The sequence below is a fragment of the Aspergillus saccharolyticus genome (assembly GCF_003184585.1).
Source record: "Aspergillus saccharolyticus JOP 1030-1 unplaced genomic scaffold BP01scaffold_27, whole genome shotgun sequence".
Taxonomy (NCBI): domain Eukaryota; kingdom Fungi; phylum Ascomycota; class Eurotiomycetes; order Eurotiales; family Aspergillaceae; genus Aspergillus; species Aspergillus saccharolyticus.
The window spans coordinates 138,212-154,462 of record NW_020290637.1 but is presented as its reverse complement, the minus strand read 5'-3'; the positions used below and the strand labels follow the sequence as shown (position 1 = coordinate 154,462).

At 49.9% G+C, this 16,251-nt stretch overlaps 5 protein-coding genes across 5 annotated transcripts; 3 read left to right on the top strand and 2 right to left on the bottom strand.

Annotated features, from left to right (window-relative positions):
* Window positions 1-238: 238 nt before the first annotated feature.
* BP01DRAFT_367398 (putative Rho guanyl nucleotide exchange factor) lies at window positions 239-5,979 on the top strand (the record flags this gene model as incomplete). The annotated part of the gene is made up of 2 exons (XM_025576455.1): window positions 239-4,723; window positions 4,798-5,979. 2 exons carry the CDS (start codon window positions 239-241, stop codon window positions 5,977-5,979), a joined length of 5,667 nt encoding a protein of 1,888 aa, XP_025429344.1.
* A 102-nt stretch (window positions 5,980-6,081) lies between these two features.
* BP01DRAFT_102853 (uncharacterized protein) lies at window positions 6,082-6,495 on the bottom strand. The gene has a single exon (XM_025570250.1). It carries the CDS (start codon window positions 6,393-6,395, stop codon window positions 6,183-6,185), a length of 213 nt encoding a protein of 70 aa, XP_025429343.1. The 5' UTR covers window positions 6,396-6,495; the 3' UTR covers window positions 6,082-6,182.
* A 783-nt stretch (window positions 6,496-7,278) lies between these two features.
* Window positions 7,279-8,476, top strand: BP01DRAFT_301051 (Ulp1 protease family protein; the record flags this gene model as incomplete). The annotated part of the gene is made up of 7 exons (XM_025572017.1): window positions 7,279-7,338; window positions 7,414-7,441; window positions 7,524-7,538; window positions 7,593-7,642; window positions 7,726-7,745; window positions 7,800-8,351; window positions 8,422-8,476. The coding sequence occupies 7 exons, from the start codon at window positions 7,279-7,281 to the stop codon at window positions 8,474-8,476; spliced, it is 780 nt and encodes a 259-aa protein (XP_025429342.1).
* Window positions 8,477-8,976: 500 nt separating this feature from the next.
* BP01DRAFT_301232 (uncharacterized protein) lies at window positions 8,977-9,945 on the top strand (the record flags this gene model as incomplete). Its single annotated transcript, XM_025572021.1, has 2 exons — window positions 8,977-9,274; window positions 9,308-9,945. The coding sequence occupies 2 exons, from the start codon at window positions 8,977-8,979 to the stop codon at window positions 9,943-9,945; spliced, it is 936 nt and encodes a 311-aa protein (XP_025429341.1).
* A 2,969-nt stretch (window positions 9,946-12,914) lies between these two features.
* On the bottom strand, window positions 12,915-14,541 carry BP01DRAFT_384558 (putative cyclin-dependent protein kinase complex component; the record flags this gene model as incomplete). The annotated part of the gene is made up of 2 exons (XM_025577520.1): window positions 12,915-13,214; window positions 13,288-14,541. The coding sequence occupies 2 exons, from the start codon at window positions 14,539-14,541 to the stop codon at window positions 12,915-12,917; spliced, it is 1,554 nt and encodes a 517-aa protein (XP_025429340.1).
* Between the last annotated feature and the right edge of the window lie 1,710 nt (window positions 14,542-16,251).

Sequence of the window (16,251 nt, the reverse complement as noted above, 5' to 3'; positions counted from 1 at the left end):
AATAACAACCCCCCTCCCTCCTAACCAACCATTTCATTGGGTATTTGCTCCTTTTTTTTTTTTTTAAAAAAAAAAAAAAAAAAAAAAAAAAAAAAAAAAAAAAAAAAAAATTTTTTTTATTTTTTTCTTTCCGCCTTGAATCTTCCTCGTCCAGCCTCCTCCCTTGTCCATCTCTCGTTTGGAAAGGGTGAAAGTCAAGGAGGACGGTCCCGCTGACTCTTTGCGTGAAGGATGCAAGATGTCCGGGAGTGATGTTGAGCACGCTTCCCGGCTCTTGGACGTCAGCCCGCGCCTAACTTCCTCGAACACCCACGATGTTCACGATTCCTATTACAGTCCTCTGTCAAACAATCCTCACCACGTCTCCCTAGCCGCACCATCCTTCTCTCCTGTTCCTTCTTTGTCGAGTAAAACGTATCCCGCCCAACCAAGTCTCACAAGCCTCCAACCCTACTCCCTACCTGCAACCCTTCCCTCCGACGATCACAAGAACAATTCTGGTCGATCTTCACCCGATCCCGACGACTTTTATAGATCGCATTTGGCCACGGCCGATGGTATCGTGAATAAGGAGGATGCCGTGGTGGAAAACGAAAGTGACGTAATCGCTGAGCAACGTTCTCATCTATCCCAGCGTGTCAGCTCGGTACCGATACACTCGATAGAGTCTCCGCGTGGGAATTCGAGTCAAGGTCGTTCAGTTTCCGACTCATCTTATAAGGGTGTTGGCGGTAACTCTGCTTGGGGCCCTTCTGCGCGCGCCTCGACCACAAGGGCCAGACAGACGTCATTCAAAGACCTGATCAACAAGTTCAACAACAATAGTGATCAGGTTCTTCCCGTTCCTTCGTCGCTCACAGCTGGATCTCGGGCGCCCTCAAGGCCCGCGAGCCCAACCAGTCCCGTAGCAGGGCTATTTCGGTCAGGAGCTATTCCTCGTTCGCGTGAAGCTCACGACACGGCCAACACGCAGGAGCTTCCACGCTGGCATTCTCTGGACACCTTTGGCGACGATACGTTGGATACGGTTTCTCTTCCGCTCAGACCCAACGACCTAGGTTCAGATATCCTAAACAACCGCAATTCAGAAAGCGATTTCCGACGACCAGTCTTCGGCGAGAAGCTCAGCGTCGATACAGGATTTTTGAGCACTGAGTACACTGCTCCGCATCGTCGCGGATCTGAAGGGAATATACTTAGCTTGAGCCCAGCGTTCTTAGACCGCCTGGACGATTCGTCCGGCCCAACACCGCTAACACCTACTGCTTGGTACCTTGGACGTACGCCTTTCTTGGAAGAAGTCAGTACGATCACGGGTTCAAACAACCACAGGAGAACAAGAAGCGATTTTGCCGGAAATTGGTCGGTGAGCGCGGTGGCGCACCCATCTGATTCCCACATGGCTGTTCCAGCCCCCTTGCAGTCTGGCTCCCAAACATTCCAGGAGCACTCACATACAAAATCCCGCATACCGATCTCATCTCACCGCCTTCATTCAACATCGGATTCAGACGAATCTTTATCCCCTTCGAGGGCCGGTTTTACGGGGTCCGGAAGTCGTTCGACAGTTCGAGTTCCCCTGCCACCAAAAGGCACTAGCCGCCTTCCCAAACCGTCGCCGAAAACACAGCGAGACACGTCACATGATGATCGTCATACTTTTATAACACCACCGCGCACCCATGCCCGGTCCCGTCGTCAGATACCCGAGAACAGTGGTCTTTTAGAAGCTTACATAGCCGCACCTCCACCAGCAAAGTCGCCCCCCCTCCGGAGTTCCCGACCTCGCCAACCAGTATCACATACGAGCCTCCAAACTCCCCGGTCAAAAGTCGTTGAAACCGTGTCGAACTTCCAAAGACAGATAAATCGAGACCGAGAATCCAGGGACTCGAGACCTCGGGATCGCCGGCTACCAGAGCTGGGTAATGTGGACTTCGCGACTCGACGCGAAAGAATTCAACAGGCTTTCAATCGCACAGTTCAAGAGAATGAGAAAAAAGAGGAAAAGGCGGCCGAAATTCGACGTCGAACCAAAGCATTGGAAGATTTGGAAGGAACGGACGCCTTTGAATCCGAAACATTGGAGACTGAGCAGCACGACCCAGATGAGTCTGCTGTCGTAGACGCATTGCCAGGTGGAAGTGATGAGCGATCGCAATTGGAACAGGACTCTGAAGAGACTCGGACGATACCCCAATTATACGTTGATACAGACGTGGTACTGCCGGGGAAGCAATCCGGTACCTTCGATTTGCACACAACCATGGACTCTCCCACCCTAGGGCATCAGCCTGTCGAGCTAGGGATTGACTGCGACACACATGATCCTCCCGTGTCTGCTTCAACCTCGGATTCCAATGAGACACATGTCACCGCTTTCGACATCGAGTCGCAAGTCGAATTGATGCAAGATAAACATGCCTCGCATCGAGCATTGTTAGATCAGATCATGCACATACGCGAGTCAAGCTCCAGCAGCTCATCGTGCGATGAACAAGATTGCAGCCTCTCTGACACTGATGATAAAGAGTCGGTGCACATCATGCTACGGGGTGCGTTGGGCTTTGATGATCATACCGACAATAGCGAAAATCAGGAGCAGTGTGAGATCTACACGCAACATGAAACGACTGACAATGAGATGTCCAACCGATGGAGTATCAGCTCTTGGTCGTCTTCTCTCCACATCCAGCACTCCACGGATGAGCAGTGCGATGGTGGTGTTGATGATATACTACAACCTCGCCGTTCCGCTGATGATGGTGAACTCGCAACTCAATCATGTTCTGCGTCTTCCAGTACGCCTTCTGTGACTGGTCAACCGCTCTCGAACCCATTGGTACAACAAGAAACAAAGATAGAAGCTGCGTCTCAAGCCAATCTTTATGCATTCACGAGTGCACCCAGCTTGGCCAGGCTTGGGGGGTGGGATTCCAAGCGAGTCAGCCAGCTCTATATTCAAGAGATCGCTAACGGCCGAGGACTCGGACTTCCTTTGCCAGCTATACGCGCTTCTCCGGAGCCTCAACAGCAAGACGTTCCTACGAGGCAAGATAATGGGTTTGAGGATCCGACTATGGTCCCTCGTAGCGCGGATATGCCCGTATCGGAAAGCACGAGGCATGCAGCCAGCCTAATTATGCGCGATGACTGGGAGCACGCATCGCCTTCTATTATGGATTGGATGCAGGTTGCTGCCGCCGAAGGGTCAACTCCACAAGGCGAACGAAGCGATTCGGCGTCTAGACTCGACAGTGCGTCCACGCCACGGCTAGAGACATCAAGCGCCCGGGTCTTACCCCAGGAAGGAATGGAAGAACGGCTAGGATTGGCAATCAATGTCCGGATTCCGCACGGCTCAAATCCCCACGAGCATGAGTCTACCACTGCTCATGAAGGGGCAACCGACATCGTGCAGCCACCCAGTCAGTATGATTTGACCGCCACTTTCGCAAACCAACGCTTCAGCACCTATATCAATGGGATATTCTCTCCTCTGGATCCTATAAACAGCACAGGAAGTAGTGATAACTCTTCTTTCCAGCGGCTTGAACCCACGCTCTCCCCCGAGACACTGCATTCATCTGCGACTTCGCTAGCACCTTCAAGCTCTGAGCACCTCCATTCAAAACCTCAGTCACCATCACCGGAGCAACGGCGTTTGAAAAAGCGGCGGAACGTGATCAAGGAGCTAGTTGATACAGAATACACTTTCGGCCGGGACATGAAAGTCGTTGATGATATATACAAGGGAACCTCGAGTTCATGTTTGGATCTATCATCTGAAGACGTCAAAGTTCTCTTTGCCAACTCAGATCAAGTCGTTCAGTTCTCACTGGCATTCCAAGATGCCTTGAAAGAAGCCGCTAAAAGCGTTTATGTGATGCCTAAGTCGCAAAGGTGGAGCAGCAAACGCAGTGCACGACACCGTCAGACTTCAAGAAGTGAAGAAAAATCGGAAAATACGGGTCTCTCAGACCAGGAGAAGGATCGAATGACATTCATCGGGCAAGCTTTTGTGGCGCACATGGGCTATATGGAAAAGGTCTATGCGGATTATCTCAAAAACCACGACGCTGCTAACAAGAAACTTCAAACTCTGCAGCGAAATCCCAAGGTGGCGATCTGGCTCAAGGAATGTCGCGATTGGGCTTCTGATCTCACATCTGCCTGGGATCTGGATTCTCTGCTTGTGAAGCCCGTTCAGAGGATTCTGAAGTATCCCCTGTTGCTGTCTGAACTTCTCGACTCGACACCCAATGATCATCCCGACCGGGCTGCTCTCGTCACCGCTTTCGAGGAGGTGACTAACATCTCCGTCAGAATAAATGAGATGAAAAAGCGTGCAGACCTTGTAGGTCAGGTGGTCGGACGCAAACGCAAAGAATCCGATGTTCGGACCGGCTTGTCGAAGGCTTTTGGCCGCCGTACTGAGAAATTAAAGCAACAAGTGGGACTTATTGATTTGTTTGAGGACAAAGAATATGATAGTCTGTCGCAGAAGTTTGGAGATAACTTTTTCCAGCTGCAGCTTGTCATGCGCGATGCAGAATCATACACTAAAGAAGTCCAGAGTTCGTTGGATTGTTTCAGCGAGTTTGTCGCTGCGATCGAAGGATTCGTCGATGTATCACAATCCAATTATGCCGAGCTGGAAGGGAAATGGCGGGAGCTTAGAGTCTCTGTTCAAGCCATCACAACGGTGGCGTTGCCCGACCATGTAAGTGAAACTCCTTGTTTGGGAAATGAGGAAGTCCAGGAACTTCATTAACAGTCAAATCTTCCGTACTCCAGCTTTTAGTGGTTCGAAAGAGCGTTATCGACCCGATGGTGGCTCTACTCAAGCTTCACGACGGTCCACAAAGAGTGATGAAAAAGCGCGACAAGAGACTAATGGATTATGTTCGTTTCAAGAGCATTAAAGATCGAGGAGACAAGCCAGACAAGAAGACGACTGAACAAGGGGAACAATTCATTGCCCTCAACGAGACCCTCAAGGATGAGCTTCCGAAGCTATATGCCCTCACTGCAAAATTGATGGAGGCGTGCTTGAAAAACTTCGTGCAGATTCAAACTACCTGGTTCCATCAATTGCAGAGGAGCCTTGGGCCTTTACTCGAAACATTCCCTGAGGATATTCAAAAAATTGTTGAGAACTGGTCCTCCAAATTTAACTATGCTGAAGGACAGGTACTTTCTCTTGGAATCTGCAATGGATCCTTGCTTGCTGATACCGTGAACCTTGTCAACTTTAACACGCCCTCGACCGGAGCGACAATCAGCTCGCCTCGACGACCTTCGACAGTGAATAGCGTCAGCACGCGAATGGGTTCGACGGTTGAAGAATCCCCCAAAGTATCGCAAGATTTCAGCATTGGGGGCTATCCTTTCCATTCTCCCAGTATTGACAGCCAATCTCAGGTATCTCTGGGGCGCCTCAGGGCAGACTCGGCAATTTCCGGCCGTGCCCATGAGTCTGCTGAAAATTCCAGGAGCCAGATGCTTCAACAAGTTACCAGCACGTCAACAGGGTCGCTTGCAACGTCCAACTCTAACACTGAGTCATTCCCAAGCTTGCCTAGACTGAGCCTCGACTCCCCGTTCTTGGTCGATGTCATTGGCCCCTCTCAAGCGGAGACCAGGGCTGATGCTGAGCAACATGCGCCATCCAGTGGCCAGTACTCGAGCTTCTTTTCCTCTGCGATGCCAATGTCGGACAATCCTCAAGAGAGCACTCCAGTACAGAATGAGCCTCCGAAAGAACCAGCCGTCCTTTTTCTCGCAGCTAGCATCTACGAGTTCAATATCGATCGTGCTCGAAGAGAAGCTGGTTACCCATATCTGACATACGTTGTTGGCGAGATTTTCGATGTCATTGCGGAGAAGGGCGAGCTGTGGCTGGCCAAGAACCAAGACGATCCCGATCGCCAGGTTGGCTGGATCTGGAACAAACACTTTGCGAAGCTCACGAACTAGGGAATTCTCTCTGGAATTCTTTCATGATGAAATCTGGGACCATTTCTTGACGCGAAGTTTTGTTTTCAAGAACATCTTAAATCCCACTTTCTCTCATCTCCGCATATCTCACACATCTATCACCTTAAGTGGTGGTATTTCTATTTTTATTTCTTTTTTTTTTCTTGTCTGTGACACTGCGGCCTTATGCGAATCTTCAAGTCTTATATCTTATTATCTTCTCTCGTTTTGATGTGGTTAAGCGTGTTGGGATGAAATTCTATATCGGCGGGGTTTTCGGGTTTCTGGTCTGGGATTGTGCTTTCTCGCTTGATATGACTGGAATGAAAAGGGGGGTGTATATGCATTGTTGGTGAATTGTGTGTCATTTGCGAGGTTTCATATTTGTGAAGATCGCTGTTTCGAAGAGCCTGCATGCATGCCTTTGAAGATTTATTTTGTTTAGATACCCCAGGGATTAAGGTGAAGAGAGTTTTTTTTGCCAATTACTTCTATTCAATGGACCGATTTGCATTAGAGATGTAGACCTCGCTTACCTGCCTGACCTTGTACTCATAGAGAACGTGTATCAAGCCACAGCCGATGATGATTTGGAGAAGGATGCTCAGCCACTGAGGAGTGTGACGTGCATGGCGTTGCCGTGTGGCTGGTGGGGGTACCTCCCTCGTTTCCCACCAGCCAGCCAGGAACTTCCCGAAGATAATAACAGGCCCCTCCCTCCCTTCCTCTATTCTCTATGATGTCTAGTCAATTCTCTCGCTAATCCCATTCTTCTTGTGGGACTATCTCTACAACAGCTTGTATATTGTGTGTTCCCTGTAGCCTAATTTGATCTTACCCTTGGTCCCCTGCACATCCCATATCTTCTATGAAATGAACTAGAGCCCGTCGGCTGAGGTCCAATTAAGCTGTTCAACTTTCGATTCCTGTTGCATCCCTCCGCCCCCCAAAAGCACTAGAGAGCACGATTTTATGCTTAGATCTATACCCCACCGTCGACCATAACGATTCAACTGCCACGATAATACGAACAGCAATTCTCTGAACTCAAACGACCACGTTCTCAGACCTATCCCTCCGCATCGCCGTTTTCCTGCGTCTGCAGCTCACAAAAGCAAAAGCAGAACTTATCCCACGCCGAAGAACTTATCCTCGAACTCAGTCAATTCTGCGAACTTGGGATTATATATCTTTCTGTTGCATAAGGCACGATCAGGTTCGACGCGGGATTTGCGGCTGAGCTTTCTCCCTTGCAATCACAACGACACCCGGTATTTAACTCATCGATCACGTCTCACGATGCGGGACAGTGGCCTAGGAGGCAAACTGGTGAAGAGGATGAAACGCTTTGGTGATACCGTGAGTTCCTGCGCTACGACCATGCAAACACACACTATCGGACATTGGGCTAAGTGAAGCGGTCTCTAAATGCAGTTGAACCCTGATGATGCGTATCTAAGCTGTGAGTTCATCTTACAGGCCCTTATAGTGGATAGGAATTTGTAGTGTTAAACAAAAGTCTAATCGCGTACGCTCATGGTTAGATCATGATATTCGATGTATGTTCCTCTCGTTCCCCGCAAATGCTGAAGTGAATCTGACAAGACATCTAGTAACGCGAGGAGACATGCAATCTTTGAAGGATGACTGGCTTACTGATAATGTTCGTGGTACATTGTAATCAACGGCCTCTGATTCGCATTGGTTGTGGCTAAATTCGAAGCTGACATGATATACCTTGCCCAGGTAATTTCGTTCTGGGAGGAGTGCGTTAGCCCCTGATGCTCTCCCTTCAGATTTCGACTGATGAAATTCGCCAGGTATCTCGAGCGCGAATTCCTGAATCATTCCAAATCCGCCAATATCGTTCTTTTACGCCCCAGTATGTCCTTCATGATACTTCAGACCCCGGATCCTCGGACTCTCCGCGAGGCACTACCGGATTTCTCCCGAACCACGCATGTCTTTCTACCTATCAATGACTGCCGCAATGTCAGCGAAGCTGAAGGAGGGACTCACTGGTCGTTGCTGCTCGTATCGATTGTTGACGGACTCGCTTTTCACTATGATTCCCTCCCTCCTGGAAACTTCTGGGAGGCGCGCGCCGTGACGATAAAGCTGGGGAACTTATTGAATCGAAGTATTCGATACGTCCACTTGGATGATTCGCCGCTTCAAGAGAACGGAAGTGACTGTGGAGTATTCGTCTGTTGGAGCATGCGTTATCTTCTTCTGAAGCGATTGTTGACGGCTAATACGAATGAGAAGGTTAGTCTGAGTCTAGGTGGAAGGAAGGTCGATGCTAGGTCTGCAAGAAAGGAAATTGCGCGGATAATTGAGGGTTTCCGCAAGGAGGGAGAGAGGCGAAGATCGTACGTTTTCCCTTGGCTTGACGCATCGTTCTCACAGTTGTGGAAGTCCTGCTAACTGATGGATGAGTAGGGCGAGCATGAGCCCTATGGGTCATAGGTCGACCAGCCCGCCAAGAATCGAATGATGGGCGTGGTCCCTCCTATATCCACCAAGAGGATACTTCTAGAATGATGTTCCTAATGTGAATCACGTCTGCCTTAATACCTTGTGTTTTTTCAGTAAAGCCATGATACCTCTACTTCCTATGGAATTAGGTTATATGAGTTATATATGAAATGACTTGTGTTTCAGCAGCTTTCTCTTTTATTCATATTCGTTGTTCCTTCCTCGACGACTTCACATCCACATCCCAGCAGCACCTTCCTCATCATCGCAACAACATGAACGGGAGACCGACAATTCCCTCTTCTTCTCCTCTCCCCTTCTCCCTTTTTCCTCCTCTTCCTCTTCCTCTTCCTAACACTCTATGGCGCCTTGATGCTAGTATCGTGATTCCACGCTCTGCAAGATATCAAGCTCTCATACTTGTTACTTTGGCCTAACAGCTATTTTCTCCCCATCTCTTCTACTCCGCCTCCCTATCCCCTTGCATTACCTTCTCGGTTCGTTCTACAGGAGTACCAGATGGCACGTCTATATATTCCTGGCCTTCCTTTCCGAAAGGATCCAGTCCCTACCGCGTCACGGATCAAGTCCCAGCCGGCGTTTCGTTCATTCCCTTATCACCCGTCGGTTATCTTCCGTCCGAATGTCCCTCTTCCCGCCACTCGTCCTTGCTTCTCTTCCCATGTGCCGGTTTTCTCTCCGAAGTCCGCCGTCCGTTCGTTTCAGGAGATGCGAAAGGGTTCGAATCTCCCTGTGCGTTCTCAGGTGAGAACCACGTCCACTCCTAAACCCCCGGTTGTTGGTACTACTGTAGTCCGTCGTAATCCGGTGCGGCGGGGCGCTGCAGTAGAGGATCAGCTGAAGGAGACTCTCTCTCGTCTTCATGAGAGAAGAGCAGCTCGGCAGGCTAGGTCGAGACCGTGGGCCCAAGCTCGATCGACTACGAAGCCGCCGCTCCCTCAACGACCCGCACCTACGCCAACTTCAGCTACACACGTGAGAATGACTGCTCGCGAGATGGTCGCGAAGATCGATGCAATCCTTGCAAAATACGCAGCGCCGCGGGCTCGGGTACCTCGTGTGCCTGTCTCGTGCGTGCCTGTGGTTCGTAAGGACAAGTCGAAGAAACGTGTCCGTTTCTGTGAGACCACAGAAGTCCTCACCGTCCCCCGCTGGATCGAACGGAAGGAACATGTGTTTCCCGGTCCCCTCTCATGCCTCGGGCACTTGCAGGGATGGAAGGTCACACCCCTCCGTGAGCCTGATGAGGATGGCGAGATGGAGAAATACACGACATATTGGGGTTCCGACACCTATGTCTGTCTTTCTTATCACAATGCCAACTCTCCCTGTAACCGTTACATGTGCGCATGGAACAGCTTGGCCCGGATCCAGGCAAAGCGTCCTGCGTGGCAACCTCCAATGGTTTTCAGTGGATGGCTCAAGATGCGAGAGAAGCTTCGGGAACAGGGTGAATTCAGACTGTAGGTCTCATTCTTCTGCTTCCCTATCATCCGTTTGCTTCTTTTCTTCACCACAATCATTTGAATTGCTCCACTCCTTCCGTCTGCCACTCATTTGTCGATTCACTCGTTTGTACCTTGGTATCTTCTGGTGTCGTCCACTCTTACCACTTATTTGAGCCTGGCCTGGTGTGCCGACCAGCCAGGTACTGCTGATCGGGTCACAGATGAGCTAGTTCTGATTGCAGAGGTTGTCCGTCGTGGACGTAATAACGCAGCCACCGTCCGGGGTGATAAGTCGTATGCCCTCGCCGGGCTAGTTCCACCCTCCGAAAATGAGGATCGACTGACTCACCAGTACCGACGACGCCGACTGATTCACCAGTAACTTGGTGGTCCCGTCTGTGGGATTGCGAGGTAAGTAGTCTGCCTGTTCTTCCTGCGAGATTTTATTTGTTGATGATTGTCAAAGAAATGATTGTAATCGGCTCCACGACGAGTCTCCGCCCCCGAGTGACGACACCTTGAAGGGAAGTTAGCAGGTAGGTGTTGAATGAGGGACTCAGATGCGATCATTGGTGTTCTGCCTCACTAACAGAATGCTTGGCAGATTGGTATCGACCCTTCTAGGTCTGTGTACGAGACACATGGATGGGGAAGTTTTCTTTTGCTGTTTCCTTTGTATAGAGTTTTTGAATATACTGGCACTGGGTGCATGGATCTCATTGGTTTTCTTATCTTGGGCCTTGAAATTCTTGCGTGCACCAGGGTGACTCGCTGTATCGTCTCATCTAGGCGTGGATGGATCTGCAATGTACTCTGGGACTGTGATACATCAATGTCACCTGCCCCGGACTTTTGGACCAGCAGTCTGTAGACTCAGGCGGCTGTTGACCACTTCGGAGTAAGATGGCTAAATCTCGCGATCATGCCCGTGAGGCAATAACAGACTGGAAGATGTCATAGGAGAACAAGAATGTAATTGAGAAGAAAGATACTAAGTGATTATTTTCTTGCAGTAGGGTACGACAAACGACCAATATAGTCGGTTCGTATAAGCGCGTTTGCCAAATCTTTACATCACTTGGGACGGAGTAGCCAAGCATGGATCTTCGACCGACTCAATGGGAAAGAAAAATAGATTCTTGGATGGAAAACGGCATCGATACTCAACACGTTGCGAATAGATAGGGTTGATCGTCCATGTAGGATGATCTCATTTCGGCGGCGAGAAAGCCTAGGGAGAATAATTCGGAGAAAACAAGGGAAAGTTAAGTAAGCTGTGACTCTTGATGGGATGAGGACCATGCATACAGAGGTTGAGTCGCTGTTGACGTGTCACGGTCTCGCTCGAAGAACTAGTCAACCTGGACTATATACCACACTATGATATGTGAGTAGTGTAGTTCAGGTCCGCGACCGAGTCTGGCAAATTTGGAACGATGATCTATTTCTTCATTCGACTCAATATGTTGGATGATGGGAGGGGGGTATACTATAATATACTGTGTATGTCCAGAGCTTTATACTCCCTAAACTGTAGGAGCTTGAGAGAAGCGGGGGCAAATATATCAATGGCATCAACTAGTTGAAGTAGGGCATAAGTGAGCCCAGTAGTCGCAGTATTCTACTTCTTCCATACAAGTACTGTACTCACGGGAGAACACTAGCGAAGTTGAAGCGGGGAAGCAGGGGGGGGGGAAAGAGAGATTGGACGGTCTATGGTGTGTGTCCAGTGCCATGCAAAGCGGTTTGATGTTCTTTTCCTCTTTTCTCTCTTCTTACAGTGCTGTGTGCACTCTGTTAGTTCAGTGATGAACAACCAAAAGCCTTTACTACTGGATCAAGCTGGGTGGGGGAAGGGCAAGATGATCGATCTCCAAAATATTGGGCAGGCTGCACTTTACAGAGTACACAGTACATCCACGGAGAAGAGTACGGTGTAGTCAGCGTATCGATGGCAATCACACAGTACTCCGTAGTGTGTGTGTGTGTGTGTGTGTGTTTGTGTATGTTGAATGATTCGGAGTTAAGTTCAACAAGGTCATCTCCACTTTGACTGAGTGTGTCGGTGGGGATAATGATGTAATGCGGTCGTCTACACATAACTTAGGAGTACTCTGTATACATAGGTATCAGTCAGTTACTGTACCTAAGTCAAAACACCGGGGGACACTGTCTGATCACAACGGATTCTGTGCATACGAGACAAGCGCAGTACTTGTGCTAGTGGGAGAAAGCTAGAAACAGGAGGTGGAATAATCCTGCCATACTCCGTATACTGTGTAAGGACCTTGTCCTCTGGAACCCTGGAGGCGGCGCGCGGGCTGATATCATTTCGGTGGGGAAGGACAGCGCTGTGGCGGGCTGTGGCGAGGGTGGACACGGGAGGACAGGAGGCGGGGAATTGGCTGGGAGTCATGACATAATGATGTCAAAGACATCTGTGAGATCGCTACACAAATACCTACTACCGAAGTGAGCAGAGATGCATGCTTAAAAAGGCACATAGAAGAGAAAGCCGAATTATTTGTCCACAGTAAAAAAACTTGCTCTATCAAGGCATTCAAGTGCAATGCTTGAGACTAGATTCACCCGCGCAAGAAATAAGACATAACAGATCACGCCACAAACGCCGTCCCGATGACATAGCCAGATTATGCGAACTTCGGAATTGACGAAAACTTGTATACATATGAGTAGAAGACAAGTCACTCGAGCATCCAGCGACGATCGAACGTACCGGCCGCAATGGAAAGTCTATAGATAGATTGCGATCATCGTTCTGCCAGGAACATGCGTGATTAAGACAGAACTAACTATGTACCAAAGGGGATATGGGACGCCAATAAAAGGTAGAGTAAATCAGCAGTCGATACGTACATCTGCACAGGAAGCCAAGGGAAAGGGAAATAGTTCGCCTGTCGAAGGAGAACTTGATGTGTGATAGATCCAGAACCGACATAAAGCGCGTCATGGTCACGCATAGACCATCTAGGGTGGAGTGGGGGTTTGGCGAACCTCCGGCTGATCGGGTCGGTGCTTCTCCCGCGTGCGCATGTACATCCCGTCGGACTGAGAGTCCATTGTTGGAGCGGCGTGTATTGAACGAGGTATGCCCGTTTGCGATTGTTGCTGCTGCTGCTGCTGCGAAACGATCTCCCGAGCGTAAAACTCTACCAGCATTGTGCCATACGCCTCAAGCTCTTCCACAGGAATCGAAAGACGAAAGTCATTCAAGAGAAGAAATTGAAGCTCCAGATGGTTGAGCTCAACCAATGGTAAACCCCCAACCTGTACGCAGCATTGTTGTCAGTTCGGTTGCGCCAACCAATGCTATGGCAGCAAAGGGGAAGAAAATAAATACCTTTGCATATCGCGAGTTTGTGTAAAAAACGTCCGAGAAGAATTTACTGGCACAAGTCACGCCTGCGATGACTAGCCGATGAATATTGAAGCTATCGACGATGAAGAAGTGGGAAAGCGCCTCGTCCTCGTCCTGAGGATCTAGAGACGGTGATAAGGACGAGGGTGTGGACGGGTCCTGGGGGGCAAAATTCGCTGATGACGGCGGAGTTGCCAATGGAGATGCATCTGTCGTCGACAGCTGGGAAGTCTGAGGCCGGTCACCATTAATCCCCAATGAAGCAGCCGATCGGGCCTGGCGACGCCGTAATCGCTCAAGCTGGACCCGGTTGACCAACTCCGTCATACGATCAAAATACACCAGAAGACTGAGGAAGACTTCGTAAGTCGTGGGACAATATTTATGAATCCTCGTCAAATAGCTGAGAATGCTGATACTCGGCACATTCTTGCCGTGGAAGGCAAGAACACTAGCGGCCTGCGGGCTGAGATTAGAGGTCCCGTCCGGGGGTGGTATGTGGCGATGGATGTGCTCATGGTGCATGTCGTTGGTAGTAGTAATTTTTGTCAAGAGCCCAGCCACCATCTCGATGATGTCCGTGACCGGCATGGAACTGATTTCGTACTGGCGCTCTCGGGATCCCCACTGACCCGTCATGCAATCTCGGTGTGCCAACATTTCCTGACTTGCAAAGCTTTGTATATGGGACAGATCGCGTACTCGGATGCGACTGGGTGAATTTGCCTCCGAGCCGCCTAAGGAGCGCAGAGACTGATGGGTGGGCCTCAGCTGCGGTGATGCTGGGGAGGAGTGATTTCGGCTGTGTGGCGCAGATGTCGCGGTCGCGTATGCATGGCTGGCGGTGACATGAGGGGCATACGTTTGAGGTGCGGCGTGGGCGTGAATATCGGAGCGAGATGTATGGCTACCGCTGGTGGTTGTGGTCATTGATGCTGAGTTCGGGTGGGCGGTTATTATACCCGAGGTGGTTGAGGAGGCCCGTGATGAGGGGTAAGAATTCGAGTCGGAAGGGTGATAGATATAAGGCGGAACATCCTGGGTGGTTTGGTGGGAGGGGAGGCGAGCTGAGGCGGACGTTGACGGCGGGGCTGTGGACGAGGTGGGGGTGGTGTGAGACGAGGCCGACCTAGAGGCGCCGCCGGTCTCCAGATGTGACGAAGGTTGGAGCGAGGCTTGGGCCTGCGAGGAAGATCGATAGCCAGATTCCGAAGTAGGTATGGCGCCTCCCAGCATGGTGTAGGAGGAAGTATCAAGTTGATTCGGTCGCAGATGATTGACAGCAACGGATCCCATGTCCAGTTCAAAGAGACGTAAGGGTAATAATTGAAAGGATGGACAATCGATTGAGGTTATAACGTTGCAACTAAAGTCCAGGCCGGGGAGCGACGGTTAGCGACAGAAGGCGACCGTGGGGTCATTGGGAGTCCAAGCAAAGACCAGAACAGAATACGATTGACAGGAAGGATGAAATTAAAACTTAGGTAGTGGTTCCGGCGGAGGGAAAGAGAAGAAAAGAGAGATAGGGAGAGGGAGAAGTACGAGGTCCAGCGATTGATAATTGATGGATCGATTTAATTTAGTCGTTCAATGAGCGAAGGGGGAGGGGAAGCTGCAGCGAGAGGAGAAGGGGAGGGGGAATGATGAGAGAGAGGGTCTGGATCTGGAGATGCGGCGAGTGAGGGTCAGAGCACTGGGGAATGCTCGATAAACCCGACCCAAGCCTGGAACGGATAAGGAATCACAGGCAATTGACAGCGGTGGAGATCATGTCCATTGCTTTGAGTTTATGGGGAGGAGGAGAGACAAGGTAAGATGAAGGAAAAGGGATGGAAGAATTTGCGAGTGATTGGTCGTTAGAAGGCAAGACTTATGGGAGATTGAAGTGAGAGGTAGAAAACGAGTAGAAATACTCGGGATGAGTAAGAATGGGAGGGAGCGAAGGTAGAGAGAAAGAGAGAAAAGGAGAGAGACAGAGAGAGAGAGGAGAGGAAGATGAGATGATGATGTTGTTTTGATGATGCAGCCGTAGCCCGTCGCCGCAACACTGCAGCAGCAGCAACAACAGCACAAGAAACCCGGGCAAAGAAGGCTGGGGTCCACCACGAACGAGACTTAAGAACCACTTAGCAGCAACTCACTCTATCAGCCAGCAAGACCCAGACCCCGGGTGGAGTTCTCTAATTGATTCAATGGGGGATTTGCTCTCCCTTTCCCCGAATGCAGTAACTAAGTAAGTAGATGGATCAAGCCGAGGACCAAGAATTCCTCCCCAAAATCAAGGCAGCTGAGCTTCCAGATAAGATGATTGAGGTGGTTAATGCAAATGACATAGACGAAAGCAAACACAATAGTCAAGAAAAAGGAGAGGAAGAAAAAGGAAGTGAAACCAAGAAAAGTCAACTTAAGAGAAAAAGAAACGCTGGATAGGATTTTAGACGAGGAGAATTGCAATATCATAAGACTTGAGATGATCCATCAATTGGGAAGGGCTCACTCCTATTACCAGTCCAAATATACCTCCAACTCTGACACCTTGCTAAGTACCTGCGGAAGACTCAATCCCGGGACCAGTCGAGAAAGAAAACAAACACAGTGCATGCATGCATGCCCTCGCGTCGAAATGCTTCTGCATTCAATCAGACCCGGATGATTTAGTCCTTCTTGTCCATTTGGTCTGTATTTATCCTATGACTTTCAACTGATTGAGGCATTCATACTACGGAGTACTACTGACGGTAGACCAGCCTGCCTAGAAAGAGCCGGACAGGATAGTCGCACTTGGGATTATCCTCCGTCTGAGGGGCAATGGGCGAATCGCGGCTCTGGAGAGGCACAGGTGTTCCTCATTGCAGATTGATTGGTGCTTTCGCAGCTGAGAGTCCTTAATGCCATGGAGCTGTCACATCTTTAACCCCTACTACCTAGTGGACGAATGCCCCTTTT

What these genes read in the sequence shown, in the direction of transcription:
- BP01DRAFT_102853 (XM_025570250.1), bottom strand. Translation starts at nt 6,395, where the DNA reads ATGCAGGCTCTTCGAAACAGCGATCTTCACAAATATGAAACCTCGCAA.